We start from the raw sequence: 26,062 nt of genomic DNA on the forward strand, positions 1-26,062 counted from the left end.
TAACAGAGGATATGACCGGGGAGGTGAGAGGCTCTGATGTCATCACATTACATCATTATCTATGGGAATAACAGAGGATATGACCGGGGAGGTGAGAGGTTCTGATGTCATCACATTACATCATTATCTATGGGAATAACAGAGGATATGACCGGGGAGGTGAGAGGTTCTGATGTCATCACATTACATCATTATCTATGGGGATAACAGAGGATATGACCGGGGAGGTGAGAGGCTCTGATGTCATCACATTACATCATTATCTATGGGAATAACAGAGGATATGACCGGGGAGGTGAGAGGTTCTGATGTCATCACATTACATCATTATCTATGGGAATAACAGAGGATATGACCGGGGAGGTGATGGACTCTGGAAATGTCTGTAGTGATATTATTAATGTCTCCACACTCAGGATTACACAGTAGTGAAGATCTCTAGTGATCGCTGTCAGGCCCCTGTGTCTGAAGGACGGGGAGGAACCCTGAGCCCAATCCCGGGGCCTCCACCTCATCCCCGGATACATGAGGACATCAGTGACCAGAAGATCCTAGAACTCATCAACAAGATCATTGAGCTGCTGACTGGAGAGGTGACACTGCTGGGAATGCTGGGACATTATACAGGACGGTACTGGAGGATTCTGGGTGATGACGGTATCATTGTGTTGTCAGGTTCCTATAAGGTGTCAGGACGTCACCGTCTATTTCTCCATGGAGGAGTGGGAGTATCTAGAAGGACACAAGGACCGGTACAAGGAGGTGATGATGGAGGAGCCCCAGCCCCGCACATCACCAGGTAATAGACAGGACTGAATACACCCGGCCTATAATTATCTGTATGTAATAATGATGTCCGTCCTGTCTGTGTCTCCTGCAGGTCTCTCCAGTACGAGGACGACCCCAGAGAGATGTCCCGCTCCTCCTCCTCCTCCACAGGATCCTCAGGTAGATGGAGATCTCCCCTATGAGGTGTAGACGGCTGTGACCTCCTTGTGTTCAGTCTTGTTTTCTCCTCCAGTATTAGATGTTTTATACTTGTGTAATGAGAGCGGTGGAGACGGCAGGATCACAGCTGACCACAGACCTCACATGTCCGGATCTTATCTCCATTATTCCCGGGGACGTTTACAATATTTTGTTTTGCAGCTTTTGGATCTGGATAAAGATCTGAACAATATTAATTCTCCAGAGAGAAATGTGAGGGGCGATCAGTGGAGTAACGAGGAGATTCCTACAGATCACCGCCCCGGTGAGTACAGACCACCCAATAACACACACAAGTCACACATTCCTATTTTCCGCTCTTTGCTGTGTCAGTTTCTCCAGCGGTATATTAACCCTTCATGTAAAATACACATGAAATGTGAATGAATCTGTGATCCCGGTGCAGGTGATAACACGGGATGTGCAGTTGTTATAGAGGAGAAATACAGCTGGACATGAATTCTGCCGATGTGAGCGAGGACCAGCTCCAGCTCTTTCCTATTATCCGCTGTCAGGGCTGATGAGGGGTTTCTCCAGTTTAGGGACTAAGAATCTGTCGCGGGCGGGGAGGGGACGCTGCGCTCACCACGCTCGGGTCCGGCTCGGGGCTGCTTTGCTTGCTGCTCGGCGGCTTGAGCGGTGGGCCGGATCCGGGGACTCGAGCGGCGCTCCTCGCCCGTGAGTGAAAGGGGAAGGTTTTGGGGGGGTTTGGAGGGTATTGTCCGTGACGCCACCCACGGTTGTGGTGAAGTTGTGACACCACCGCTGCTCTGGACGGGGATCCCGAGAGCGATGACAGGGAGCAGCTTGGATGTTGTTTTCCCCCTCCGTGGGTAGGGGTTGGTTGTCCCGGGGCCCGGTGAGGGTGAATGAAAGGTGGATGTCGGGGCTTGGTGAGGTGCAGGGTTGCGGGGGCAGCGCGGTGCCGCACGGCACAGTGGTACTCACTCAGCCAATGACGAATGCAAAGCCTCCGGTAAAACAAATGGCTGGATGGACGGGTCCCACAGACGGCTGCGGTGGCTTTTCTCCCGGTAGGTTGGCGGTGACTGCCTTTCCCTGCACCTGTAGTATGTTTCTGGTTCTGATGGCTTCCCACCGGTAACCCGCTCCCCAGCTTGGATGGATGCTGAGGGAGCCCCTTTTGCCCGCAGGCTCTGGCCCTGGGAACTGTAGCCTTGGCGGTGACTGTATTTCCCTTCACGGTTTGAGCGGTTGCCTTCGATCGGGTCTTTGCTGCTGGGAAACCCCGGAGGTTCCCTTCGCTAACGGATTTGACCGGTTTTACGGCGACTCCAAGCCTGGTCGGGGTCCGTAGGCCCTGCCGAATGGTGCTGGCTTCTCTTCGCTCCCCGGTCCGGTATTGGCGGGCCACCGACCGTCCCCGGTCCTTACGGTTTGCGTCAATCGGCCTCTCCTGCAGACGGTCACCACCATCTGCCAACCTTGCTGTATGTGCCCGGGCCACGTACCCGGACACGGTCAGTCTGCTCCACTGCTACTTCACTCTCTCCACTCCAGAACTGATCTCATCTCACTCCTTTCCCGCCTCCAGGACTGTGAACTCCTCGGTGGGTGGGGCCAACTGCCTGGCTCCACCCCCTGGTGTGGACATCAGCCCCTGGAGGGAGGCAACAAGGATTTTTGTCTGACTTTGATGTGCCTAGCCGGGGTGTGGGGTGTGTTCTTGCAGTACCTGTGACGTCTTGGCTTGTCCAGGGCGCCACAAATCCATTATCTCCTATTACACTCATGTCTGTGTGTGACAGATACAGAACATGGAGACATAAACCCAAATAACAGGAGCGGATGGAGATTACTACTCTGAGGGTCGGTAATGCTGCTCACCAGGGAGGAGGAAGAGACAGAGATGGCAGAGCATTATTATCACATAACAAATATCATGGTTACATGAAAGACGAGCGTCACCTCTTATATATAACCCATTGTGTCCTGATAGGATGTCCGGGGTCCGGCAATTTAATCCTGATATTGGGGGGGGGATTCTTGAGCGATGCTTCTATTGACGTCATTTCGTCAGTGAATGTGCAGGATACGAGTTTAGGATAAAAGGATAAAACATTTCTAGATTCTGATTTTCTTCTAGGAGAGAAAATGTTCAGATTTATTTTCTTTTTAATCACAAGATGCTGAAATGTAACAAATATAGTGGAACTTTGGATTATGAGCATAATTCATTTCGGGGCTGTTTTCTTAAACAAAGTTACTCTTATATCAATGCGAATTTTCCCATAGAAAATAATTGAAAAGCAGACAATTCATTCCACAACCCAAATATAATTAGTATTTATATTAACTTATTACAGCAATACAAAATACTGTACATTATAAAACAAATTATACTGCTTTTTAGCTTAAATAGAATTATTAATTAACTTGAGGTGCACTATAGAGAGAAAACATTATGTATAAATATGATAATCTTTATTCTAGTACAATACACACAAAAAATACACCCCGAATCTATTCTTCCCAAAATAAGGACAGAAGTAAGCCTAGTGGGGGTAGGAATAGTGCCCAAGCAAGTAATTACATTACAAGCTTTGTGCTGTACTGGTTAGCAGAAAAGAAGTACAGTTCTGTATCCACAAATGCAAATTAATAGACATGCTATATAGTATGTTCTGTACAATGGTATACTGTATATAGTACTTATATACAGAAAGTTAACTGCAGAGCGGGTCAGAGCGCAGTGAATGGATGGAACCGGAAGTGTGTGCAGTGAGTATTTGCTCTTATTGCAAATCATTGTTCTTAAATCAAGTTATGCATTTTTAAAAAGCTTTGCTTGTTTTGCAAAACGCTGTCAAACCAAGTTACTATTAGGGTATGTGTGCATGTTGCGTTCTTCCGTGACACACATTCTGCAGCGGTTTTTCACTGCATGTGCATTTTAAAACGCAGCCAAAACGCTGCATTTTGGATGTATTTTGAATGCAGAATGGATGCATTCTGGAAGCTTGCACTCCCATGGACAGAGTGGGAAAAGCATCCAAAACGGACAAAAGAAGTGACATGTTGCTTTTTAGAATGCATCGATTTTGTAAAAAGTTTGGCATGCAAAACGCTGCACTTTAAAACGCAACGTGCGCATGGAATTTTCTAAATTCTCATAGACTTTGCTGTGGACACAGAACGCATGTACGCTGCAGTTTAAAACACTGCGTAAGCGCATGAAAAAACACAACGTGCGCATATGGACTTGAGGGGGCTTTACACGCTGCGATATCACTAGCGATCTCGAGCGTGAAAGCACCCGCCCCCCATCGCACATGCGATATCGTGTGATCACTGCCACAGCGAACATTATGGCTACGGCAGCGTCACACGCACTTACCTGGTCGGCAACGTCGCTGTGACTGCTGAACAATCCCTCCCTCAAGGGGGAGGTGTGTTTGGCATCACAGTGACGTCACCGCGCCGTCACTAAGCGGCCAGCCAATCAAAGCGGAGGGGCAGAGATGAGCGGGACGTAACATCCCGCCCACCTCCTTCCTTCCGCATTGCCGGTGTAGGCAGTTAAGGAGATGTTCGTTGCTCCTGTGGTGTCACACATAGCGATGTGTGCTGCCGCAGGAGCGACGAACAACATCAATAATAAACAATTAACGATTTTTGCTTTTAGGACGACCTCTCCATGGTGAACGATTTTCACCACTTTTGAGGTCAGTAAAGGTCGCAGGTAAGTATCACACGCTGCGATATCGTTAATGACGCCGGATGTGCGTCACAATCAACGTGACCCTGACAATTCATTAACGATATTGTAGCGTGTAAAGTGACCTTTAATCCAAGATTCCACTGTATCTCCTTGGTTGCTCATGTCTATTGCTGACTCTTCCATCTTATAGAGGATTTATGGAAGGAAAGGGGCTGCAGAGCGGTATTCTGTAAGAATTGATTTCTCTTGCACTGGCTCGTCTTCTCTTTTTGCAGCGCCCGGATCCTCCCGCTCTGCAGCCCCTTTCCTTCCATGATCAACTCCCTGCCTTGGGCAGTCGGCGCAGCAGCTTCTGGAGGATTTTCTTGGGCTGTTCCCAGTGTTGTACCTGCTAGTACAATTTGTGGGGTGAGCGCTGTAGACCATATTTTGGTTGCTGTGCTCGGCCGATTCACACATGGAGCGCCGCTGTCCTCTGTCCTTTTCTTTTTATAGAATATTTAGACACTCAGTTTTATGGCATCATAAAGTATAATTCCTCTTATGTCGCGTTATATAAGGCAGCCATGGACACTGTGCATGTGGTGCCAGGTATGACATTCAGGATATAATTATTACCTAGTTTGCTATTCTTTTTGGACATGTTGTAGAGTTGTCTTGGTAATAAAACAATCATTATCTGGGCAGCACAATGATACTTCAGTCAGGGTGTAATGCTGCCACCAGGGGGAGCCTGAGCTCTGCAGCAGACGACACTACACAGAGCAATGAGAACCAGGAAGGAAATGCACAGCGTTCTCATGCACTGCCTAATCAGCACAGCTGAGAGGCAGAACTGCAGGGTATGTGAGGAATAGTGAGACAGGCTGGGTCAAACACAGTACGGGCAGAAGCAGGACCGGAGGAGCGAGCAGAAGCGAAGTCAAAGTCAGGCTAAGGTCAGTACCGGAGGAAGCAACCGAGTGGGGAAATAGGAGGGAGGACACAGGACAGGAGGGACGACTAGGGGACAGAACACAGACAAGGGCACGGGGGCACAGGAACAGACAGATCAGGATATCACTCACAGGACCAGCAATCACAGGCAAAGCAGAGCTAAGCTTATAGCCGGCGCCGCAGGTTCACTGGAAGTGTCAGCTTTTAAGGCATCCAGGGGCAGGAAGTGAGGCCCGAGATAAGGCTTCGCCCCCTAGCCATGTGTATAGGGAGGCGAATCATGACAGTACCCCTTCCTCAAGGGGGGGGCCACCGGACCCCCAGGCTTCCCAGGATACTTCCGGTGGAAAGCCACAATTAACCGATCGGCCCGCACGGATCGAGCCGGCACCCAGGACCGGTCCTCCGGACCGTAACCCTTCCAATGAATCAGATACTGGAGGGAACTACGAACCCAACGAGAGTCGATAATACGCTGAATTTCGTACTCCTCCTCACCGTCCACCAGTATCGGAGCCGGAAGGGTCTGAGAATCCACGACCGAAGGAACAAATGGCTTAAGCAAGGAGGTATGAAACACATTGGGAATACGCAAGGTCTGGGGCAGTTGCAACCGAAAGGCCACCGGGTAGATCACTTCGATGATCTCATAGGGCCCTATAAACTTAGGACCCAACTTAGCAGATGGAACCCTGAGCCTGGTATTCTGAGTGGACAACCACACTTTGTCCCCCACCTGAAAGGGAGGTCCCAAAGAATGGCGTTTGTCCGCTTGGCATTTCTGGGACTGTTGAGCCGTCACGATGTACCGCCGTACCTCCTTCCACACCTCCCCCAGATGCTGAATGATGGAGTCAGCCCCTGGACACCCCGAATCCACTCTAGAGAAGGTCCCAAAGTGAGGGTGAAACCCATAATTACAGAAGAAGGGAGAAGTACCCGTAGACTGATGGACTCTGCTATTGAATGTAAACTCCGCAAGGGGCAAAAACGTACACCAATCCTCCTGCTGAGCAGAAACCAAGCACCGCAGGATTTGCTCAAGGGTCTGATTCGTCCTTTCCGTCTGCCCATTGGACTCGGGATGATAGGCGGACGAGAAGGACAACTCAATTCCCAACTGCCTGCACAAGGCCCTCCAAAACCGAGAAATGAATTGTACCCCCCTGTCAGACACAATATTCAGGGGCAACCCATGTAACCGAACCACCTGGTCAATAAAGTGGTTGGCAAGGGCCGCAGCAGAAGGTAGACCGGAGAGGGGAACAAAATGTGCCTGTTTACTAAAACGATCCACCACCACCCAGATCACAGTCATACCATTTGAGACAGGGAGGTCCATAATGAAATCCATGGACAAGTGGGTCCATGGTCTTTCAGGAACAGGTAATGGAACCAGTTCCCCAGCCGGCCGGTTACGACATACCTTAGCACGGGCACATGTAGCACAGTCAGACACAAACCGAGCAACATCTGAGTGAAGAGATGGCCACCAAAACAGTCGAGCAACAGCCCTGCGAGTGGCTGTAACTCCAGGATGGCCACTAAGTACGGACTCATGGAACTCTTGAAGTACCCGTAACCGGAGGTGCAAAGGGACAAACAGTTTAGTGTCTGGAGCGGAAGATGGCGCTGAGGACTGGGCTTCCCTGACCTCAGCCTCTAACTCGGACGACAAGGCAGCGACCACCACCCCTCGTGGAAGAATGGAGGAAGGAGGCTCTGGAGGTGACACCGGGTCCAAACTACGAGACAGTGCATCTGCCCTCACGTTTTTAGACCCCGGCCGAAAAGTAATACAAAAATGAAATCTAGAAAAGAAAAGAGCCCACCTCGCTTGTCGAGGCGTCTATCTCTTGGCGGACTCGATATACCCAAGGTTTTTATGATCAGTGATGACAGTAATACGGTGAACAGCACCCTCCAAAAAATGCCTCCATTCTTCGAATGCCAACTGTACCGCCAATAATTCACGGTTACCCACATCATAGTTCCTCTCAGCCGGAGTGAATTTCTTGGAGAAGAACGCACATGGTCGCAGATTTGTCAGAGTAGCAGGGGCCCTGAGAGAGAACAGCTCCCACCCCCACCTCTGAGGTGTCCACCTCCACAACAAACAGTGCCTCGAGGTCAGGCTGTACCAGGACTGGGGCGGACATGAACCGGTCCTTTAACTCAAGAAAGGCCTGGACAGCCGTTTGCGACCAGTTCTGCAGATCCGCCCCTTTCCGTGTAAGGTCAGTCAATGGTTTGGCAATTTGAGAGAATCCCTTAATGAACCTTCGATAATAATTTACGAAACCCAAAAAGCATTGTAGCGCCTTGATATCCCTGGGTTGCACCCAATCCACGATAGCCTGCACCTTTCCTGGGTCCATTTAAAACCCATCACGAGAAAGGAGTAACCCAAGAAAGGCTATTTCCTGAACAGAGAAAACACATTTTTCAAGCTTGGCAAACAGATGGTTATCACGCAATCTCTGTAATACTGAGCGAACATGCATAATATGCGTATCTCTGTGGGCAGAATAAATGAAAATGTCATCGAGATAGATGACCACAAAACGACCAAGAAAATCAGAGAAGATATCGTTGATGAAATTTTGAAACACCGCAGGGGCATTTGTTAGATCAAAAGGCATCACCAAATTCTCGAATAACCCCTCTGACGTCAGAAAGGCCGTTTTCCACTCATCCCCTTCTCTAATACGGATAAGATTATAGGCCCCACTGAGATCTAGTTTGGTAAACCACCGGGCTTCAGAGAGTTGGTTGTAGAGATCAGGGATGAGTGGAAGCGGATACGTGTTTTTCACAGTAATTTTGTTTAATTCTCGGAAATCGAGACATGGTCTTAATCCTCCGTCCTTCTTCTTTACAAAAAAGAACCCAGCAGCCACAGGGGAAGAAGAAGGACGGATATGCCCTTTACGTATACTATCAGATATGTATGATTTCATAGCAGCCCTTTCTGGACCCGAAAGGTAATATAAACGGGCCTTGGGCAATTTGGTATTGGGAAGTAAATCGATGGCACAGTCATATGGGCGATGAGGCGGCAAAACCTCGGCCTCTGTTTCCGAGAATACGTCTCCGTAGTCCCTCAGGTATTCCGGAAGACCCTCAGGACTTACGGAGAACACAGGTACAGATTGTAAACACCTTTTATGACAAGCAGGACTCCATTTGACTATGGTACGACACTCCCAATCAATAACGGGATTATGTAACCTTAACCATAGATACCCCAACACTAATCCAGCAGGGAGATTGGCCATTACAAAACAAGAAATCGTTTCAGAATGCAGAGACCCGATCACCAGAGTAAATTTTTCTGTAGCAAACCGAATGAGGTTTTGAGGCAGCGGTGTTTTATCAATTGCCAGGAGTTGAATGGGTCCTTCTAACCTCACTGTCCCTAACTCTAATCTTTGGACCAACTCAGAGTCAATGAAGTTCATAGCGGACCCACAGTCAATAAAGGCAGTAGCAGACCAGACCAACTCCTTGACCCGGAGGTCGACATTCAGAAGTATCTTATTGGAGGATAGGAAAGGTAGCTGATAGTCTGGGCAACCTCCTCGACCGTTACCCAGACTTAGAAGTTTCCCGACAACTGTTTAGCGGAGGGGCAAGCCGGGCAGTATTTCCTCCAATATCCATGGTGTCCACAATAGAAGCACAGCTTGAGATCTCGGCGTCTTCTCCTCTCCTTCTCATCCGGACTGATGGCTCCAACTTCCATCCGTTCCATAGCTGGCAAAGAAGGTGCCCTAGGTAGAGGGGGCGGAATCTCACGCATGGTTCCCCTTCTTTCCCGTAATCTGCGGTCCATACGAACTGCCTCCGTCATCGCATCATCCAAGGTGCTGGGAGGAGGGTGCAGAGCCAATGCGTCTTTCAGGGACTCCGAAAGACCTCTCCAGAATTGGCACCTGAGTGCAGAATCATTCCACCGTACCTCAGTGGACCACTGCGGAAACTCAGAACAATATAGCTCAGCAGTGTGGTTTCCCTGAGTGAGACACATGATCCTGTCCTCAGCCACCCGTACACGGTCTGGTTCGTCATATATCACCCCGAGGGAGTCAAAGAAGAGGTCAACCGAATGCCGTTCCGGGGCCGAAGGGGGTAGGGAAAATGCCCAGGTCAAGGGACCCCCTCTAAGTAACGACATGATGATCCCCACCCGCTGGATCTCATTCCCCGAGGACCGAAGCCGGAGAGTGAAATGAAGCTTGCAACTCTCCCTAAATGTCCGAAATAGGTTTTTCTCCCCCGAGAATTTATCGGGGAGCATCACCGTGGGTTCAAGGGAGGTCAGTTGGACATCAGTGGGACTATGCTGTCCTACGGTTTGTGAGGTAACTGCCACTGAGGTGACCCTCGCAGAAGCAGAAACCTCACTCTGCAGAATGTTGTGTGAAGCTACCAGGGTGCGATGCTCTGCAGCCAAATCCTGCACCAGCTGCGTAAGGTTGGCTACTTGCTCGCACAAAGTACTGAGTGGATCCATTACAGTCTGGTATCCTGCAAAGTTGGATCCCACTACCAAGAATTAAATGGCTTTTTTCTTTTCTTCCTCCCTATGGGAGATAAAGCCTATTGGGGCCGGCTATACTGTAATGCTGCCACCAGGGGGAGCCAGAGCTCTGCAGCAGACGACACTACACAGAGCAATGAGAACCAGGAAGGAAATGCACAGCGTTCTCATGCACTGCCTAATCAGCACAGCTGAGAGGCAGAACTGCAGGGTATGTGAGGAATAGTGAGACAGGCTGGGTCAAACACCGTACGGGCAGAAGCAGGACCGGAGGAGCAAGCAGAAGCGAAGTCAAAGTCAGGCTATGGTCAGTACCGGAGGAAGCAACCGATGGGGAAATAGGAGGGAGGACACAGGACAGGAGGGACGACCAGGGGACAGAACACAGACAAGGGCACAGGGGCACAGGAACAGACAGATCAGGATATCACTCACAGGACCAGCAATCACAGGCAAAGCAGAGCTAAGCTTATAGCCGGCGCTGGTTCACTGGAAGTATCAGCTTTTAAGGCATGCAGGGGCCGGAAGTGAGGCCCGAGAGAAGGCTTCGCCCCCTAGCCATGTGTATAGGGAGGCGAATCATGACACAGGGGCCTAAGATTATCAGTGAAAACCAAGTTTTAGGATTCTATTTTTTTAAAATGACAAAATCTGTTTTATTCTTTTGACAGAAGATTTTGGCATTATACAGAATATAAATGAAGAGCAAGTCATTATCCCAGATAAACCCTCAGCTCTTCACACCCAAGATCCGTCAGCTGATGTGTCTAAACCATCTCCCGATTCACCACAGATTATTCAGCAAAATAAGAGCCACATGAGGGATGGTCAACAACAAAGAGCTCACACAGGGGAGAAGTTGTATTCATGTAATCAATGTGGAAAGTGTTTTACTCAAAAGTCTGCTCTAATTTTACATGAAATAATTCACAAAGGAAACCCATTTTCATGCTCAGAATGTGGAAAATGTTTTAGTTATAAATCACATCTTGTTGTACATCTAAATACTCACATGGGGGAGAAATCATATTCATGTCCAATATGTAAGAAACATTTTATTCAGAACGAAGATTTTTATGACCATATAAAAACTCACAGAAGAGAGAAGTCATTTTCATGTTCAGAATGTGGGAAATGTTTTATTGGAAAATCACAGCTTGATATGCATATAAAAACTCACACGGGGGAAAAGCCATTTTCTTGTTCAGAATGTGGGAAATGTTTTATTGAAAAATCACAGCTTGATATGCATATAAAAACTCACACGGGGGAGAAGCTATTTTCTTGTTCAGAATGTGGGAAATGTTTTATTCAGAAATCACAGCTTAATATGCATATAAAAACTCACACGGGGGAGAAGCCATTTTCTTGTTCAGAATGTGGGAAATGTTTTATTCAGAAATCACAGCTTAATATGCATATAAAAACTCACACTGGGGAGAAGCCATTTTCTTGTTCAGAATGTGGGAAATGTTTTATTGGAAAATCACAGCTTGATAGGCATATAAAATCTCACACGGGGGAGAAGCCATTTTCTTGTTCAGAATGTGGGAAATGTTTTATTCAAAAATCAAAGCTTGATATGCATATAAAAACTCACACGGGGGAAAAGCCATTTTTTTGTTCAGAATGTGGGAAATGTTTTATTGAAAAATCACAGCTTGATATGCATATAAAAACTCACACGGGGGAGAAGCTATTTTCTTGTTCAGAATGTGGGAAATGTTTTATTAAAAAATCAAAGCTTGATATGCATATAAAAACTCATACGGGGGAGAAGCCATTTTCTTGTTCAGAATGTGGGAAATGTTTTATTCAGAAAAGCGAGCTTAGTAGGCATATAAAAACTCACACTGGGGAGAAGCCATTTTCTTGTTCAGAATGTGGGAAATGTTTTATTGGAAAATCACAGCTTGATATGCATGTTAAAACTCACACTGGGGAGAAGCCATTTTCTTGTCCAGAATGTGGGAAATATTTTATTGGAAAATCACAGCTTGATATGCATATAAAAACTCATACGGGGGAGAAGCCATTTTCATGTTCAGAATGTGGGAAATGTTTTATTAGAAAATCACAGCTTGATATGCATATAAAAAATCACATGGGGGAGAAGCCATTTTCTTGTTCAGAATGTGGGAATTGTTTTATTAGAAAATCACAGCTTGATGGGCATATAAAAACTCACACAGGGGAGAAGCCATATTCTTGTCCAGAATGTGAGAAATGCTTTGTTCACAAATCCGCTTTTGTTAGACACATGACAGTTCACACAAGGTAGAAGACATTTATTTTTTTTTTTAGAAACTGGTAAATGTTATAGCAGTAAATGAACTCTTAGGCTATGTGTCCACGGTAGAATGTACCTGCGGATTTTTCTGCATGAAAATCCGCGACTTTTGCGGCAAATCCGCACCTTATTTTTGCCGCGGATTTACCGCGGATTTGCTACGGATTTTGATGCGGATTTTTTCTTTTTCCCCCATTCTATACCCAAAATCCGCACCAAAATCCGCAACAATAATTGACATGTTGCAGATTTTTCCGGATCAAAATCCGCGGCAAATCCGCCGCGGAAAAATCCGCAGCATGGACACAGCATTTCCAAAATGCCATTGAAATGGCTTGGAAGTGCCGCTGCTGCAGATTTTCAGGAAATCCGCGGTAAATCCGCGGTAAAATCTGCGCGAAATCCGCAGCATGGGCACATAGCCTTAGGCTGGAAACACATCTATGCGAGTAAAATCGGTCCGACTGGGCTGAAAAAAACTCGTCTGATTTTAGTTCAGATTAGGTCCAAGTGCAACGCAAAGTGCGATGCTTTTTCTGAATAAATTAATGATTTTACTAGCGTGTGTAATGCGTGTGTAATGCGTATTTTTTACTATGTCATCTGCCATTCAGCTCTGCTACATGGCCGCTGACAGCAGACACAGACAGCCATGTAGCAGAGCTGAATGGCAGATGACAGCAGACACAGACAGAGCCGCACGATCAGAATGAACTCGGGTGAACTTCACCCGACTTCATTGTAATGCTGCAGCTCTGTCTGTGCCGCGTCGTGATTAGCGGTCACCTGTGAAGGGCTCACCGGTGACCGCTAATCCCCTGAGTGACTGAAGTTAGCAGCCCTCTCTCATACTCACCGATCCCCGGAGCGGTGCTGCACGGCATTCACACTGCTCCGGCGGCTTTTACGATTTTGAAAAAGCCGGCCGCTCATTAAACAATCTCGTATTCCCTGCTTTCCCCGCCCACGGGCGCCTATGATTGGTTGCAGTGAGACACGCCCCCACGCTGAGTGACAGGTGTCTCACTGCACCCAATCACAGCAGCCGGTGGGCGTGTCTATACTGTGCAGTGAAATAAACAATTAAAAAAAAACGGCGTGCGATTCCCCCCCAATTTTAATACCAGCCAGATAAAGCCATACGGCTGAAGGCTGGTATTCTCAGGATGGGGAGCTCCACGTTATGGGGAGCCCACCAGCCTAACAATATCAGCCAGCAGCCGCCCAGAAGTGCCGCATACACTGTACCCGGTTCTTCCCGATTTGCCCTGGTGCGTTGGCAAATCGGGGTAATAAGGAGTTAATGGCAGCCCATAGCTGCCCCTAAATCCTAGATTAATCATGTCAGGCATCTCCCCGAGATACCTTCCATGATTAATCTGTAAGTTACACTAAATAAACACACACACCTGAAAAAGTCATTTATTAGAAATAAAAAACATAAACAAATTCTCTGATTCACCAATTTAATAAACCCCAAAAAGCCCTCCATGTCCGGCGTAATCCAGGATGGTCCAGCGTCGCTTCCAGTTCTGCTGCATGAAGGTGACCGGGGCTGCAGAAGACACCGCCGCTCCTGTCAGCTCCATGCAGCAACTGAGGTGAGTAGCGCGATCAGCTGAGGTGTCACTGAGGTTACCCGCTGTCACTGGATACAGCGGTGGCCGCGGGTGACCTCAGTGACAGCTCAGCTGATCGATGATCCGGCTGTGCGCGCTGGACCGCATGCATGGAGCGCACATAGATCCATTCGGCACAGAGTTAGAAAATCGAGAGGCATTGAACCACGCATGCATTGAGCCTGTCAAAGATATCTATACATAGCTAGTGCATATTCAGTCAGCTTACAGGCATTTTTCATTTATACTGGTATATATTAATTAATCACGCTTAATGCATAATGATAAATTGTATGAAGTTATATCTTATAGCATCAAATAAATATTGATAATAAATATTAATATACAGCGTGTGTACACACCAATTTTGACGTGATCAGCAGACACCAATATATATACAATTTAAGCACTGAATAAATATAATTTCATTCTCTTTTATTCTTTTTCTCTTCTATTCAATGGTCATCCATGGTCCAAAGTAAAAAAAAGCGAAGTCTTGAGGAAACCTTCTTTACATCATAAAGACAATGAATCATTCTGGGGGCCCAAATTGCAGCAGGACAAAAATATAAATTATCTAGAAATAGAATTGTATATATTAGAAACCTAAAACCAAAACATCTGAAAACATAACCCCCCTTAAAAAAAACCTCATCCCGAAAGGTCGTCATAAACAAGGAATAAATGCATTTTGATAACCTATGCTGTGGAAAAGGACATTGTACCCATAATAAACATTCTTTTTTATATACTGAATTGAATGTCCAATAGGACAGTAACCTTAATTTAGTCATTCAGGAAAGACACAAACCCATTACTCTCCTTCAAGCCCTGAGGGGTCATGGAACCAAGGCGATAAATCTATTTGCATTCAACCTTGGCCAATAGATGACCCAAATTGCCCCCTCTTGGGCCCAAGCTTAATGGGGGCTTGAATGAGAGTAATGGGTGTCAGGTTTCCGGGTTTTCCAGTTCTCTTTTGAATGAGCTTGCCCTCAGTTAACATGGAGTTTACTGTTCTGTTGCCCTACTTCCTGTCCAGCTGCTTAAAAGGCCGCCTCTAAGCCTAGTCCAGTGCCTGAGTATACTGCTTGCTGTGTGCTCCTGCTTTGCTGCTTCCAAATCCTGATTGCCTCTGGATCCTCCTGAAAGACTACCGACCGACTCTGGACCATACCCGGTTTCTTGAAGCTGTGCCTGGATTCCGTCTGCCATCTTCGGTCAGCACTCTGCCCGGTTTCCCTCCGGTTCGTAACCACTCTGGACTATCATCCCGTACGGACACTTCTGGACCTTACCACTTGCCCCTTGTGTCCCGGCTGCTGCGCATTTAGGCCTTCCGGGGTGATTGCTGGACAGTCCCTGTATAGGGGTTCGCTCTGGTGGTCTCCCTGGGGGAGTCCGGTGCGTGGTCCCGGGAATTCCCTTCGCTCCGTTTCGGGAAGGTATTTTGTGTGTTTGTTCTACTGTGTTTGTTCCGTTGTGTATCTACCGTGGTTACATATTATAAACATCTTGTACCCAGAACTCGTCTCTGGTTGTCATTGCCCTAACGCTATCGAAATCCTCAGAACATACAATAAGTATTACAATGGGTTTGGGTCTTTCCTATGACTAAATTAAGGTTACTGTCCTATTGGACATTCAATTCAGTATATATATATACAGTTAGGTCCAGAAATATTTGGACAGTGACACAAGTTTTGTTATTTTAGCTGTTTACAAAAACATGTTCAGAAATACAATTATATATATAATATGGGCTGAAAGTGCACACTCCCAGCTGCAATATGAGAGTTTTCACATCCAAATCGGAGAAAGGGTTTAGGAATCATAGCTCTGTAATGCATAGCCTCCTCTTTTTCAAGGGACCAAAAGTAATTGGACAAGTGACTCTAAAAGCTGCAGTTAACTCTGAAGGCATCTCCCTCGTTAACCTGTAATCAATGAAGTAGTTAAAAGGTCTGGGGTTGATTAGAGGTGTGTGGTTTTGCATTTGGAAGCTGTTGCTGTGACCAGACAACATGCGGTCTAAGGAACTCTCAATTGAGGTAAAGCAGAACATCCTGAGGCTGAAATAAAAGAAATAATCCATCAGAGAGATCGCAGACATGCTTGGAGTAGCAAAATCAACAGTCGGGTACATTCTGAGAAAAAAGGAATTGACTGGTAAGCTTGGGAACTCAAAAAGGCCTGGGCGTCCACGGATGACAACAGTGGTGGATGATCGCCGCATACTTTCTTTGGTGAAGAAGAACCCGTTCACAGCATCAACTGAAGTCCAGAATACTCTCAGTGAAGTAGGTGTATCTGTCTCTAAGTCAACAGTAAAGAGAAGACTCCATGAAAGTAAATACAAAGGGTTCACATCTAGATGCAAACCATTCATCAATTCCAAAAATAGACAGGCCAGAGTTACATTTGCTGAAAAACACCTCATGAAGCCAGCTCAGTTCTGGAAAAGTATTCTATGGACAGATGAGACAAAGATCAACCTGTACCAGAATGATGGGAAGAAAAAAGTTTGGAGAAGAAAGGGAACGGCAGATGATCCAAGGCACACCACATCCTCTGTAAAACATGGTGGAGGCAACGTGATGCCATGGGCATGCATGGCTTTCAATGGCACTGGGTCACTTGTGTTTATTGATGACATAACAGCAGACAAGAGTAGCCGGATGAATTCTGAAGTGTACCGGGATATACTTTCAGCCCAGATTCAGCCAAATGCCGCAAAGTTGATCGGACGGCGCTTCATAGTACAGATGGACAATGACCCCAAGCATACAGCCAAAGCTACCCAGGAGTTCATGAGTGCTAAAAAGTGGAACATTCTGCAATGGCCAAGTCAATCACCAGATCTTAACCCAATTGAGCATGCATTTCACTTGCTCAAATCCAGACTTAAGACGGAAAGACCCACAAACAAGCAAGACCTGAAGGCTGCGGCTGTAAAGGCCTGGCAAAGCATTAAGAAGGAGGAAACCCAGCGTTTGGTGATGTCCATGGGTTCCAGACTTAAGGCAGTGATTGCCTCCAAAGGATTCGCAACAAAATATTGAAAATAAAAATATTTTGTTTGGGTTTGGTTTATTTGTCCAATTACTTTTGACCTCCTAAAATGTGGAGTGTTTGTAAAGTAATGTGACAATTCCTACAATTTCTATCAGATATTTTTGTTCAAACCTTCAAATTAAACGTTACAATCTGCACTTGAATTCTGTTGTAGAGGTTTCATTTCAAATCCAATGTGGTGGCATGCAGAGCCCAACTCGCGAAAATTGTGTCACTGTCCAAATATTTCTGGACCTAACTGTATATGAAAGAATGTTTATTATGGGTACGATGTCCTTTTCCGCAGCATAGGTCTATCAAAATGCATTTATTCCTTGTTTATGACGTCCTTTCGGGATGAGGTTTTTTATGGGGGGTTATGTTTTTAGCTGTTTTGGTTTTAGGTTTCTAATATATACAATTCTATTTCTAGATAATTTATATATTTGTCAACAGATGTGTCATTTGGGTTGGAGATATTGTGTGCTACTATAGACAAGCGGGATCTGACCAATACAAACTGGTCCATATGATGCATGGAACAATATGCCCGTCTTTTATATGGGTATGTTTAGTTAAAACCAATATTATACACTTGCGGTATTATACCGGTAGTTTTCTGTGTATATTGTGGGATATGCACTAGCCGTAGTGATATTTTCTATTTAGATTACACCAGCGGTACTGCATCTATAAAAGATTTTCTATATTCTATCCAACGTATGAGGAACATTTTTAGATCCTTGCATTACCGCTTATGCTAACCACCTGTACAAATAGTTTTAACAAGAGACATAGATAGTGTCTATCGGATATGCACTAGTTGTATTTACTTAATGGCGGTACTGTGCCTATAAGGAGATTTTTCTGCATCTTACTGACGAGCATTTTTTGATCCATGCATCTCCCGTTTTTGAGAAGTATTTGTATAAACAGCCTTAGGCCCGTTTCACACGTCAGTGAAAAACAGTGACGTTTTTCACTGGCGTGTAAAACACGCACATGTCCCTGCGTGTGCCGAAAATCACGGCACACGTGGGTTGTCTAAGTGCAATCCGGGCTCCGTTCTCCGTGGCCCGTGATTGCACTTAGAGATTCACTCACCTGTGCCCGCTCCCGCTGTCCATGGTGCTGATCACTCCCGCGACGCAGCATCCGGCCGGCGGTGACCCCTGCAGCAGCTGCTTCCGGGTCGGCTGTGTCGCGCATAATGAATATGCGCGACAGTAATCAGCCGGCATAGAAGGAGCAAGCTGCACGGGCTGCAGAGGACATCGCTGGACGCCGGGTGAGTTAAAATGTTTTTTTATTTTAAAAGTACGTTTTTTTCTGGCACGTGTTTCACGGACCACACCACTGCGTGGTCCGTGGAACATCAGTGATGCCAGAAAAAAATGGACATGTCTCCGTGCAGCAATCACGCACACGCGGGTACGCCGCACGGAGACACGTGCAGTGACAAATCACTGACGTGTGAGCAGACCCATTCATTATAATGGGTCTGCGTATGTCAGTGATTCTGGTACGTTTAAAAAAAAGCACAAACGTCCCAGAATCACTGACGTGTGAAAGGGGCCTTATTCAGTGACTGAGTGAACTTGCAATCTAGGTGCGTTAGTTTCGCCAGCTTGCCGGTTATCTGAACCTTCTCACATCAATATTTTAGTGACAGACTATAATCTGAGAAATAACACTGATTTACATTTGAATGATGGTCTGATTTTGGAATTGATGTATTTCCGACACTATAGACTTTACGAATCAGGAGATCTGAAACAGTGATTGAACAGACTGGATAATTACTAAATATTTTGATACCTATATCATTGTTGCAAACTTCCTCAAAAAAACCTTTCATATAATAAATAGTCAGTCTGTCATTTAGTGACTATTAGTGATGAGCGAGTATGCTTGTTACTACTCGGTACTCGCACGAGTATCACTGTACTCGGGCTACTCGGCGGGTACCGAATAATTTCGCGATACTCGTGCTGTTCTCGTGGTCATCATCCCTGCATGTTGGCGCTCTTTTGAGAGCCAGCCCTCATGCAGGGATTGGCTGGCAGACCACTGCTATGCCACAGCCCTGTTAGTTGTGGAATTGCAGTGATTGGCCGGCCCGCACAGCGTGACCGAGCCTTTATACCGGCGGGCACGCTGTGCTCTGCACACAGCCATCTCATATTCCCTGCTTTCCCCGCCCACAGGCGCCTATGATTGGTTGCAGTGAGACACGCCCCCACGCTGAGTGACAGGTGTCTCACTGCACCCAATCACAGCAGCCGGTGAGCGTGTCTATACTGTGCAGTAAAATAAATAAATAATTAAAAAAAACGGCGTGCGGTCCCCCCAATTTTAATACCAGCCAGATAAAGCCATACAGCTGAAGGCTGGTATTCTCAGGATGGGGAGCCCCATGTTATGGGGAGCCCCCCAGCCTAACAATATCAGTCAGCAGCCGCCCAGAATTGCCGCACACATTATATACGACAGTTCTGGGACTGTACCCGGCTCTTCCCGATTTACCCTAGTGCGTTGGCAAATCGGGGTAATAAGGAGTTAATGGCAGCCCATAGCTGCCACTAAATCCTAGATTAATCATGTCAGGCGTCTCCCCGAGATTCCTTCCATGATTAATCTGTAAATTACAGTTAAAAAATACACACACCCGAAAAAATCCTTTATTAGAAATAAAAAACAATAACAAAGTCCCTCATCACCAATTTATTAACCCCGACAAAGCCCTCCATGCCCGGCGTAATCCACGGACCTCCAGCGTCGCGTCCAGCTCTGCTGCATGCAGGTGACAGGAGCTGCAGAATACACCGCCGCTCCGGTCAGCTTCACACAGCAACTGAGGTGAGTAGCGCGATCAGATGCTGTCAGTCAGGTAACTCACGGCCACCGCTGGATCCAGCGGTGGCCGCGATTAACCTCAGTGACAGCTCAGCTGATCGCTATACTCACCTCAGTTGCTGCGTGGAGCTGACCGGAGCGGCGGTGAGTAGCGCGATCAGCTGAGCTGTCACTGAGGTTACCCGCGGCCACCGCTGCATCCACCGCTAGATCCAGGTAACCTCAGTGACAGCTCAGCTGATCGCGATACTCACCTCAGTTGCTGTGTGGAGCTGACCGATGCGGCGGTGAGTAGCGCGATCAGCTGAGCTGTCACTGAGGTTACCCGCGGCCACCGCTGCATCCACCGCTAGATCCAGGTAACCTCAGTGACAGCTCAGCTGATCGCGCGGCTGTCTTCAGTTGCTGTGTGAAGCTGACAGGAGCGGTGGTGTATTCTGCAGCTCCTGTCACCTTCATGCAGCACAGCTGGATGCGACGCTGGAGGACTGTGGAGTACGCCGGACATGGAGGGTTTGTCGGGGTTAATAAATTGGTGATGAGGGACTTTGTTAGTGTTTTTTATTTCTAATAAAGGATTTTTCGTGTGTGTGTGTTTTTTAACTGTAATTTACAGATTAATCATGGAAGGAATCTCGGGGAGATGCCTGACATGATTAATCTAGGATTTAGTGGCAGCTATGGGCTGCCATTAACTCCTTATTACCCCGATTTGCCAACGCACTAGGGTAAATCGGGAAGAGCCGGGTACAGTCCCAGAACTGTCGCATCTAATGTATGCGGCAATTCTGGCCGGCTGCTGACTGATATTGTTAGGCTGGGGGGCTCCCCATAACGTGGAGCTCCCCATCCTGAGAATACCAGCCTTCAGCCGTATGGCTTTATCTAGCTGGTATTAAAATTGGGGGGACCGCAAGCCGTTTTTTTTAATTATTATTATCCAAATTTCTGAATAAAATAAAAAATATCCCCTAACTGTGCTAGTGGTCGTGACAGGAACAATATGATGTAATCTGCAAAAAGAGCAATTTTGACTATATCCTTGCCTACTTTAATTCCGTCAAATAGATCAGTCTCCTCCACATATCTAGCAAAGGGTTCCATGGCCAGGTTAAATAGCAATGGCGACATTGGGCAGCCCTGTCTGGTCCCTTTGTGTAGGTGAAAAGGAGCAGAGAGGAATCCAGGAGTATGTATTCTGGCTGTATGGCTGTTATATACTCCGTCCAAGTATGTTCTAAATTTGCCTTTTAAATTGAAAGTGTCCAGTGTCGCCCCCAACCATTCGCAACTGACGTTATCAAATGTTTTCTCTGCATCTAGAGTTAGGAGAGCTGGTCTGTCACCTGAGTGTTGCTGTCATCCTACCTCGTCCAACACTGTCAAAACCTTCCTTATGTTCTTAACTGCAGCCCTCCCTTTAGCAAACCCCACCTGAGCCAGTTTCACCAACTGAGGAAGCACCCCTGCCAAATGTTCAGCCATTATTTTAGACATAATATTTTGGTGTTGGTCAATTAGTGAAATAAGTCTATAGGAGCCTGTCTCTAGGGGGTCCTTTCCTTGTTTCCTTTGGGAACAATGGTGATAATGTTTGTAAACCTGCAGAGTTAACGGCGCTAGATAAGTAAAATAAATAAATTGAGTTATATGCCTGAAGAAGGCTGGTTCACAGCCGAAATGCATTGTATTTTATTAATTTTAATAAATATTTTTTATTGAAATCTGGGACATTGATCCTCTTAATTCCACTACTAAATTGCCATTGGAGACAGAACGTTATTACTGATCTATTTTTCTGGAGCATTTCCTCTGTGTGGATCCCCACACCAAAATCTTTGGTGGAAGTTGAAGAAAATGGTCCATGACAAGGCTCCAACCTGCAAAGCTGATCTGGCAACAGCAATCAGAGAAAGTTGGAGCTAGATTGATGAAGAGACTGTTTGTCACTCATTAAGTCCATGCCTCAGAGACTGCAAACTGTTATAAAAGCCATAGGTGGTGCCAGAAAATACTAGTGATGTATTGGAGTGTCTTTTTGTTTGTTTTTAATGATTCCATAATTTCCTCATAATTGAGAGATTCCATAATTTTTTACCCTGTTTGGTCTTGAAAAGTAACCGTTACTGGCTGCACATTATGTTTTCATGATTTTTTTTTTAGTGTTTCTTAATGCCAGAAAGTTGCCATTTGAAATGAATTTAGTTTGTGCTGTCTGTGATTTGCTTTTTATAAACAAAACTAAACAACTGAATGAACATCGTCAGAGCCAGGTGATTCCATAATTTTTTGCCAGGGGTTGTATAAATTAGATCTCTGAGACGTCTTTTTTCTAAGCTAAATCAATCTAACTTTATCAACCTGTCATCATATGGGAGGCCTCCAGTCCTTGTAATAGTCTAGTTAACTGCCTTTAAACTGGCTGTAACTTCTGAATGTCCTTTTTAAAATGTGGAGCCCAAAACTGGATCCCATATTCTAGATGTGGCCTTACAAGTGATTTATAGAGGGGTAACAATACGTTGGGATCACAGGATCTAATCTCTCTTTTTATACACCCTAAAATCTTGTTTGCTTTTGCAGTTGCTGCTTGACATTGAGTGCTGCTGCTTGACATTGAGTGCTGCTGCTCAGCTTATTTGTAATGAGAATACCTAAGTCCTTCTCCTGTTCTGTAGTCCCGAGTTTACATCTCTTATTGTCTTTACCTTTGTGTGTGCATGCTTGGAGACAGTTGTAGTTTTGTCTTGTCTGACTTTATCTGTGGGTTTCATCACTCTCATGTGCTGGGGGGAGGGGGAATCGGATCAGAAACGGTCAGGAGCAGAGACAGGAAGGAAACTCATGCCTGTCTACCATCAGGCGTATCCCTGAGATTAGGGATAGCATAAAGACTCCTAGTTTCAGCTCAGGTGCCCTGGTTCCCCATTATCCAATAGTCAACATGACAATAAGTGAGTAAAATAAAAACAAAAAATCGAGAAATTCATGAAATAATTAAAAAAGGGCTTCCTTATATTTTTGGTTCCCAGTTGGGTACAAATAGGCATCTGGGGGTTGGGGATAGCCCGTAGCTGTCTGCTGTACCTGGCTAGCATACAAAAATATAGCAAAGCCCATGTCTTTTTTTTTTTTTTTTTTTTTTTTACTTTTTTGGAAAAAAACTTTAAGGGCTTCCCTGGATGGAAACATTGCCAGTGAAGATAACACCAAGCAGTGGGGGTTAGCAGCCAGTAGCTGCTTGGGTTAGCCTTAGCAATAGAAAATGCAGCGGTAGCACACACATTTATTTTTACCCCTAACCTTTGGGTTAGGGTTATGTGTTTTGTTTTTTTTTTAATTATTTAAAAAAAAAATAAAAAAAATCGAAATGGGCTTCACCATATTTTTGTATGCCAGCCAGGTACAGCAAGCAGGTATGGGCTGCTCCCAACCCCCCAGCTACCTATTTGTACACAGCTGGGCATTAAAAATATAGGGAAGCCCATTTTTTAATTATTTCATAAATTTCATTAAATAATTAAAAAAAAAAAAAACTACGTGGGCTTTGCCCAATTTTTGTGTACAGTCATGTAAGACTAGGCAGCTGGAGACTGGAATCCTCATTACAGGGTGGCCCAAGCTTTCTGGGCCCCCCACTGCGAATTGCAGTCCGCAGCCACCCCAGAAAATGGCGCGTTCATAGAAGCGCCATCTTCTGGCGCTGTATCCAACTTTTCCAGCGACCCTGGTGCCGGCTGGCTCGCTGGGTAATAATGGGGTTCCGGACAGCTGTGTATTATCAGCTGGCCCTAAGCCCGGAATTCATGGTGTCACGCCAATAGTAGACATGGCCACCATGAATTTCTAGTAAAGATAAAAAAACACAACACACAGAAAAATATTTTTTTTAGAAATAAAACACAGCACAATTAGTGACGCCATCTTTATTGAACTAAATCTCCCCTCCCCTCTCCGCCGTAGTCCTGGGTCGAGGGTCCCACGATGTCCAATCCGGATCCAATATCATCTGATCTGTTTGCCAGGAGTAAGGCAAAGCGATCAGATGAGTGTGAGGTTCAAGGACCTGAATCACATGACATCACCTGGTTGTTTAAAAGCCGTTTATACAATCAGCTGATGCATCATTAGAAAAAAAAACTATACTCACCTGTCTACAGACTCCCGTCCAATCACTCCAGGATCTGCCGGTAATCAGCTGATGCGGTCACCTGACAGCATCAGCTGATGTTTAAACTGGCTGGGTGGTAAAAAGCCAACCTGCACTGCTGGCCTTAAATGATCAGCTGATGCCGTCAGGTGACCGCCTCCAAACACCTTATGTTACAGATAGAATACCAGCTGCCTGCTTCTTCCCTAAATTGTTCATGCATAATTTGGAGGTGTGATTTGGGTCATTGTCCTGTTGTAGGATGAAATTAGCTCTAATCAAGCGCTGTCCACAGGGTATGGCATGGCATTGCAAAATAGAGTGATAGCCTTCCTTATTCAAAATCCCTTTTCCCTTGTACAAATCTCCCACTTTACCAGCAGCAAAGCAACCCCAGACCATCACATTACCTCCACCATGCTTGACAGATGGTGTCAGGACCTCTTCCAGCATCTTTTCAGTTCTGCATCTCATAAATGTTCTTCTGTGTGATCCAAACACCTCAAACCTCAATTCGTCTGTCCATAACACTTTTTTCCAATCTTCCTCTGTCCAATGTTTGTGTTCTTTTGCCCATATTAATCTTTTCCTTTCCTTAGCCAGTCTTAGATATGGTTTTATCTTTGCCACTCTGCCCTGAAGGCCAGCATCTTGGAGTCGCCTCTTCACTGTAGACGTTGACAATGGCGTTTTGCAGGTACTATTTAATGAAGCTGCCAGTTGAGGACCTGTGAGGCGTCGATTTCTGAAACTAGAGACTCTAATGTACTTGTCTTGTTGCGAAGTTGTGCAGCACGGCCTCCCACTTTTCTTTCTACTCTGGTTAGAACCTGTTTGTGCTCTCCTCTGAAGGGAGTAGTACACACCGTTGTAGGAAATCTTCAGTTTCTTGGCAATTTCTCGCATGAAATCATCTTCATTTCTAAGAACAAGAATAGACTGTCGAGTTTCACATGAAAATTCTTTTTTTCTGGCCATTTTGAGAGTTTAACCCCATAACGACCGCGGGCCGTAAAATTACGTCCTAGAGGTCATAGGGTCTCCCGCCGGCAGTAGCGGGAGATCGCTGCACATTTCAGCTGATTTATACAGCTGACATGTGTGCCTGCTAGGTAGGAGTGGAATCGCTATCTGCCCGTGCCGTTTAACCCCTTAAATGGCGCTGTCAATATGTGACAGCGCCATTATAATGGTGATCGCGGTAAACGTTTACTTACAGGCCAAACGTGATCACGTGACTTCCGGTGGTTGTCATGGTAGCACAGGGTCATGTGATGACTCCTGTAGCTCACATGAGTCACTTATTGTTTCACCCGGCTGAGAACCGCACACTTTTAAAAAAAACTACAAAAACCTAAAACTTCAAATCACCCCCCTTTCACCCACACTGAAAATTAAAGGGTTAAAAAAAGTTACACACATTTGGTATTGCCGCGTACAGAAATGCCCGATCTATCAAAATATAAAGTTAATTAATCTGATCGGAAATGGCGTAGCGTAAAAAAAATTCCAAACACCAAAATTATGTTTTTTGGTCGCCACAAATTTTGCGCTAAATGCAATAACAGGCAATCAAAATGTAACATCTGTGCAAAAGTGGTACCGTTAAAAATGTCAGCTCGAGACAGAAAAAATAAGCTGTCACTTAGCCATAGATCCCGAAAATTGAGAACGCTACGGGTCACGGAATATGGTGTAAAACGTGCGCCACTTTTTTCGGACAAACTTCTGATTTTTTCTAACCCCTTAAATAAAAGTAAACCTATACATGTTTGGTGTCTACGAATTTGCACTGACCTGAGGCATCACAATGACACATCAGTTTTACTGTATAGTGAACACAGTCAATTAATTATCTCAAAAACAATCGTGCCATCGCACTTTTTTTGCAATTTTTCCGCATTTGGAATTTGTTTGCTGTTTTCCAGTGCACTATATGGTAAAA

General features: G+C 45.8%; 1 protein-coding gene across 1 annotated transcript; it reads left to right on the plus strand.

Annotated features, from left to right (window-relative positions):
• The first annotated feature begins 351 nt into the window (after positions 1–351).
• On the plus strand, positions 352–14,490 carry LOC142261890 (uncharacterized). The gene is made up of 6 exons (XM_075332150.1): positions 352–363; positions 417–593; positions 676–799; positions 881–948; positions 1,150–1,252; positions 10,820–14,490. The coding sequence occupies exons 1-6, from the start codon at positions 352–354 to the stop codon at positions 12,427–12,429; spliced, it is 2,094 nt and encodes a 697-aa protein (XP_075188265.1). The 3' UTR covers positions 12,430–14,490.
• The last annotated feature ends 11,572 nt before the right edge of the window (positions 14,491–26,062 follow it).

The sequence above is a fragment of the Anomaloglossus baeobatrachus genome, chromosome 1 (assembly GCF_048569485.1).
Source record: "Anomaloglossus baeobatrachus isolate aAnoBae1 chromosome 1, aAnoBae1.hap1, whole genome shotgun sequence".
NCBI classification, from domain to species: Eukaryota; Metazoa; Chordata; class Amphibia; order Anura; family Aromobatidae; genus Anomaloglossus; species Anomaloglossus baeobatrachus.

What these genes read in the sequence shown, in the direction of transcription:
- LOC142261890 (XM_075332150.1), top strand. An exon ending in CCAGCCCCGCACATCACCAG is followed by an intron (nt 800 to 880) that starts GTAATAGACAGG and finishes TGTCTCCTGCAG; the next exon opens with GTCTCTCCAGTACGAGGACG. An exon ending in TCCTACAGATCACCGCCCCG is followed by an intron (nt 1,253 to 10,819) that starts GTGAGTACAGAC and finishes TTCTTTTGACAG; the next exon opens with AAGATTTTGGCATTATACAG.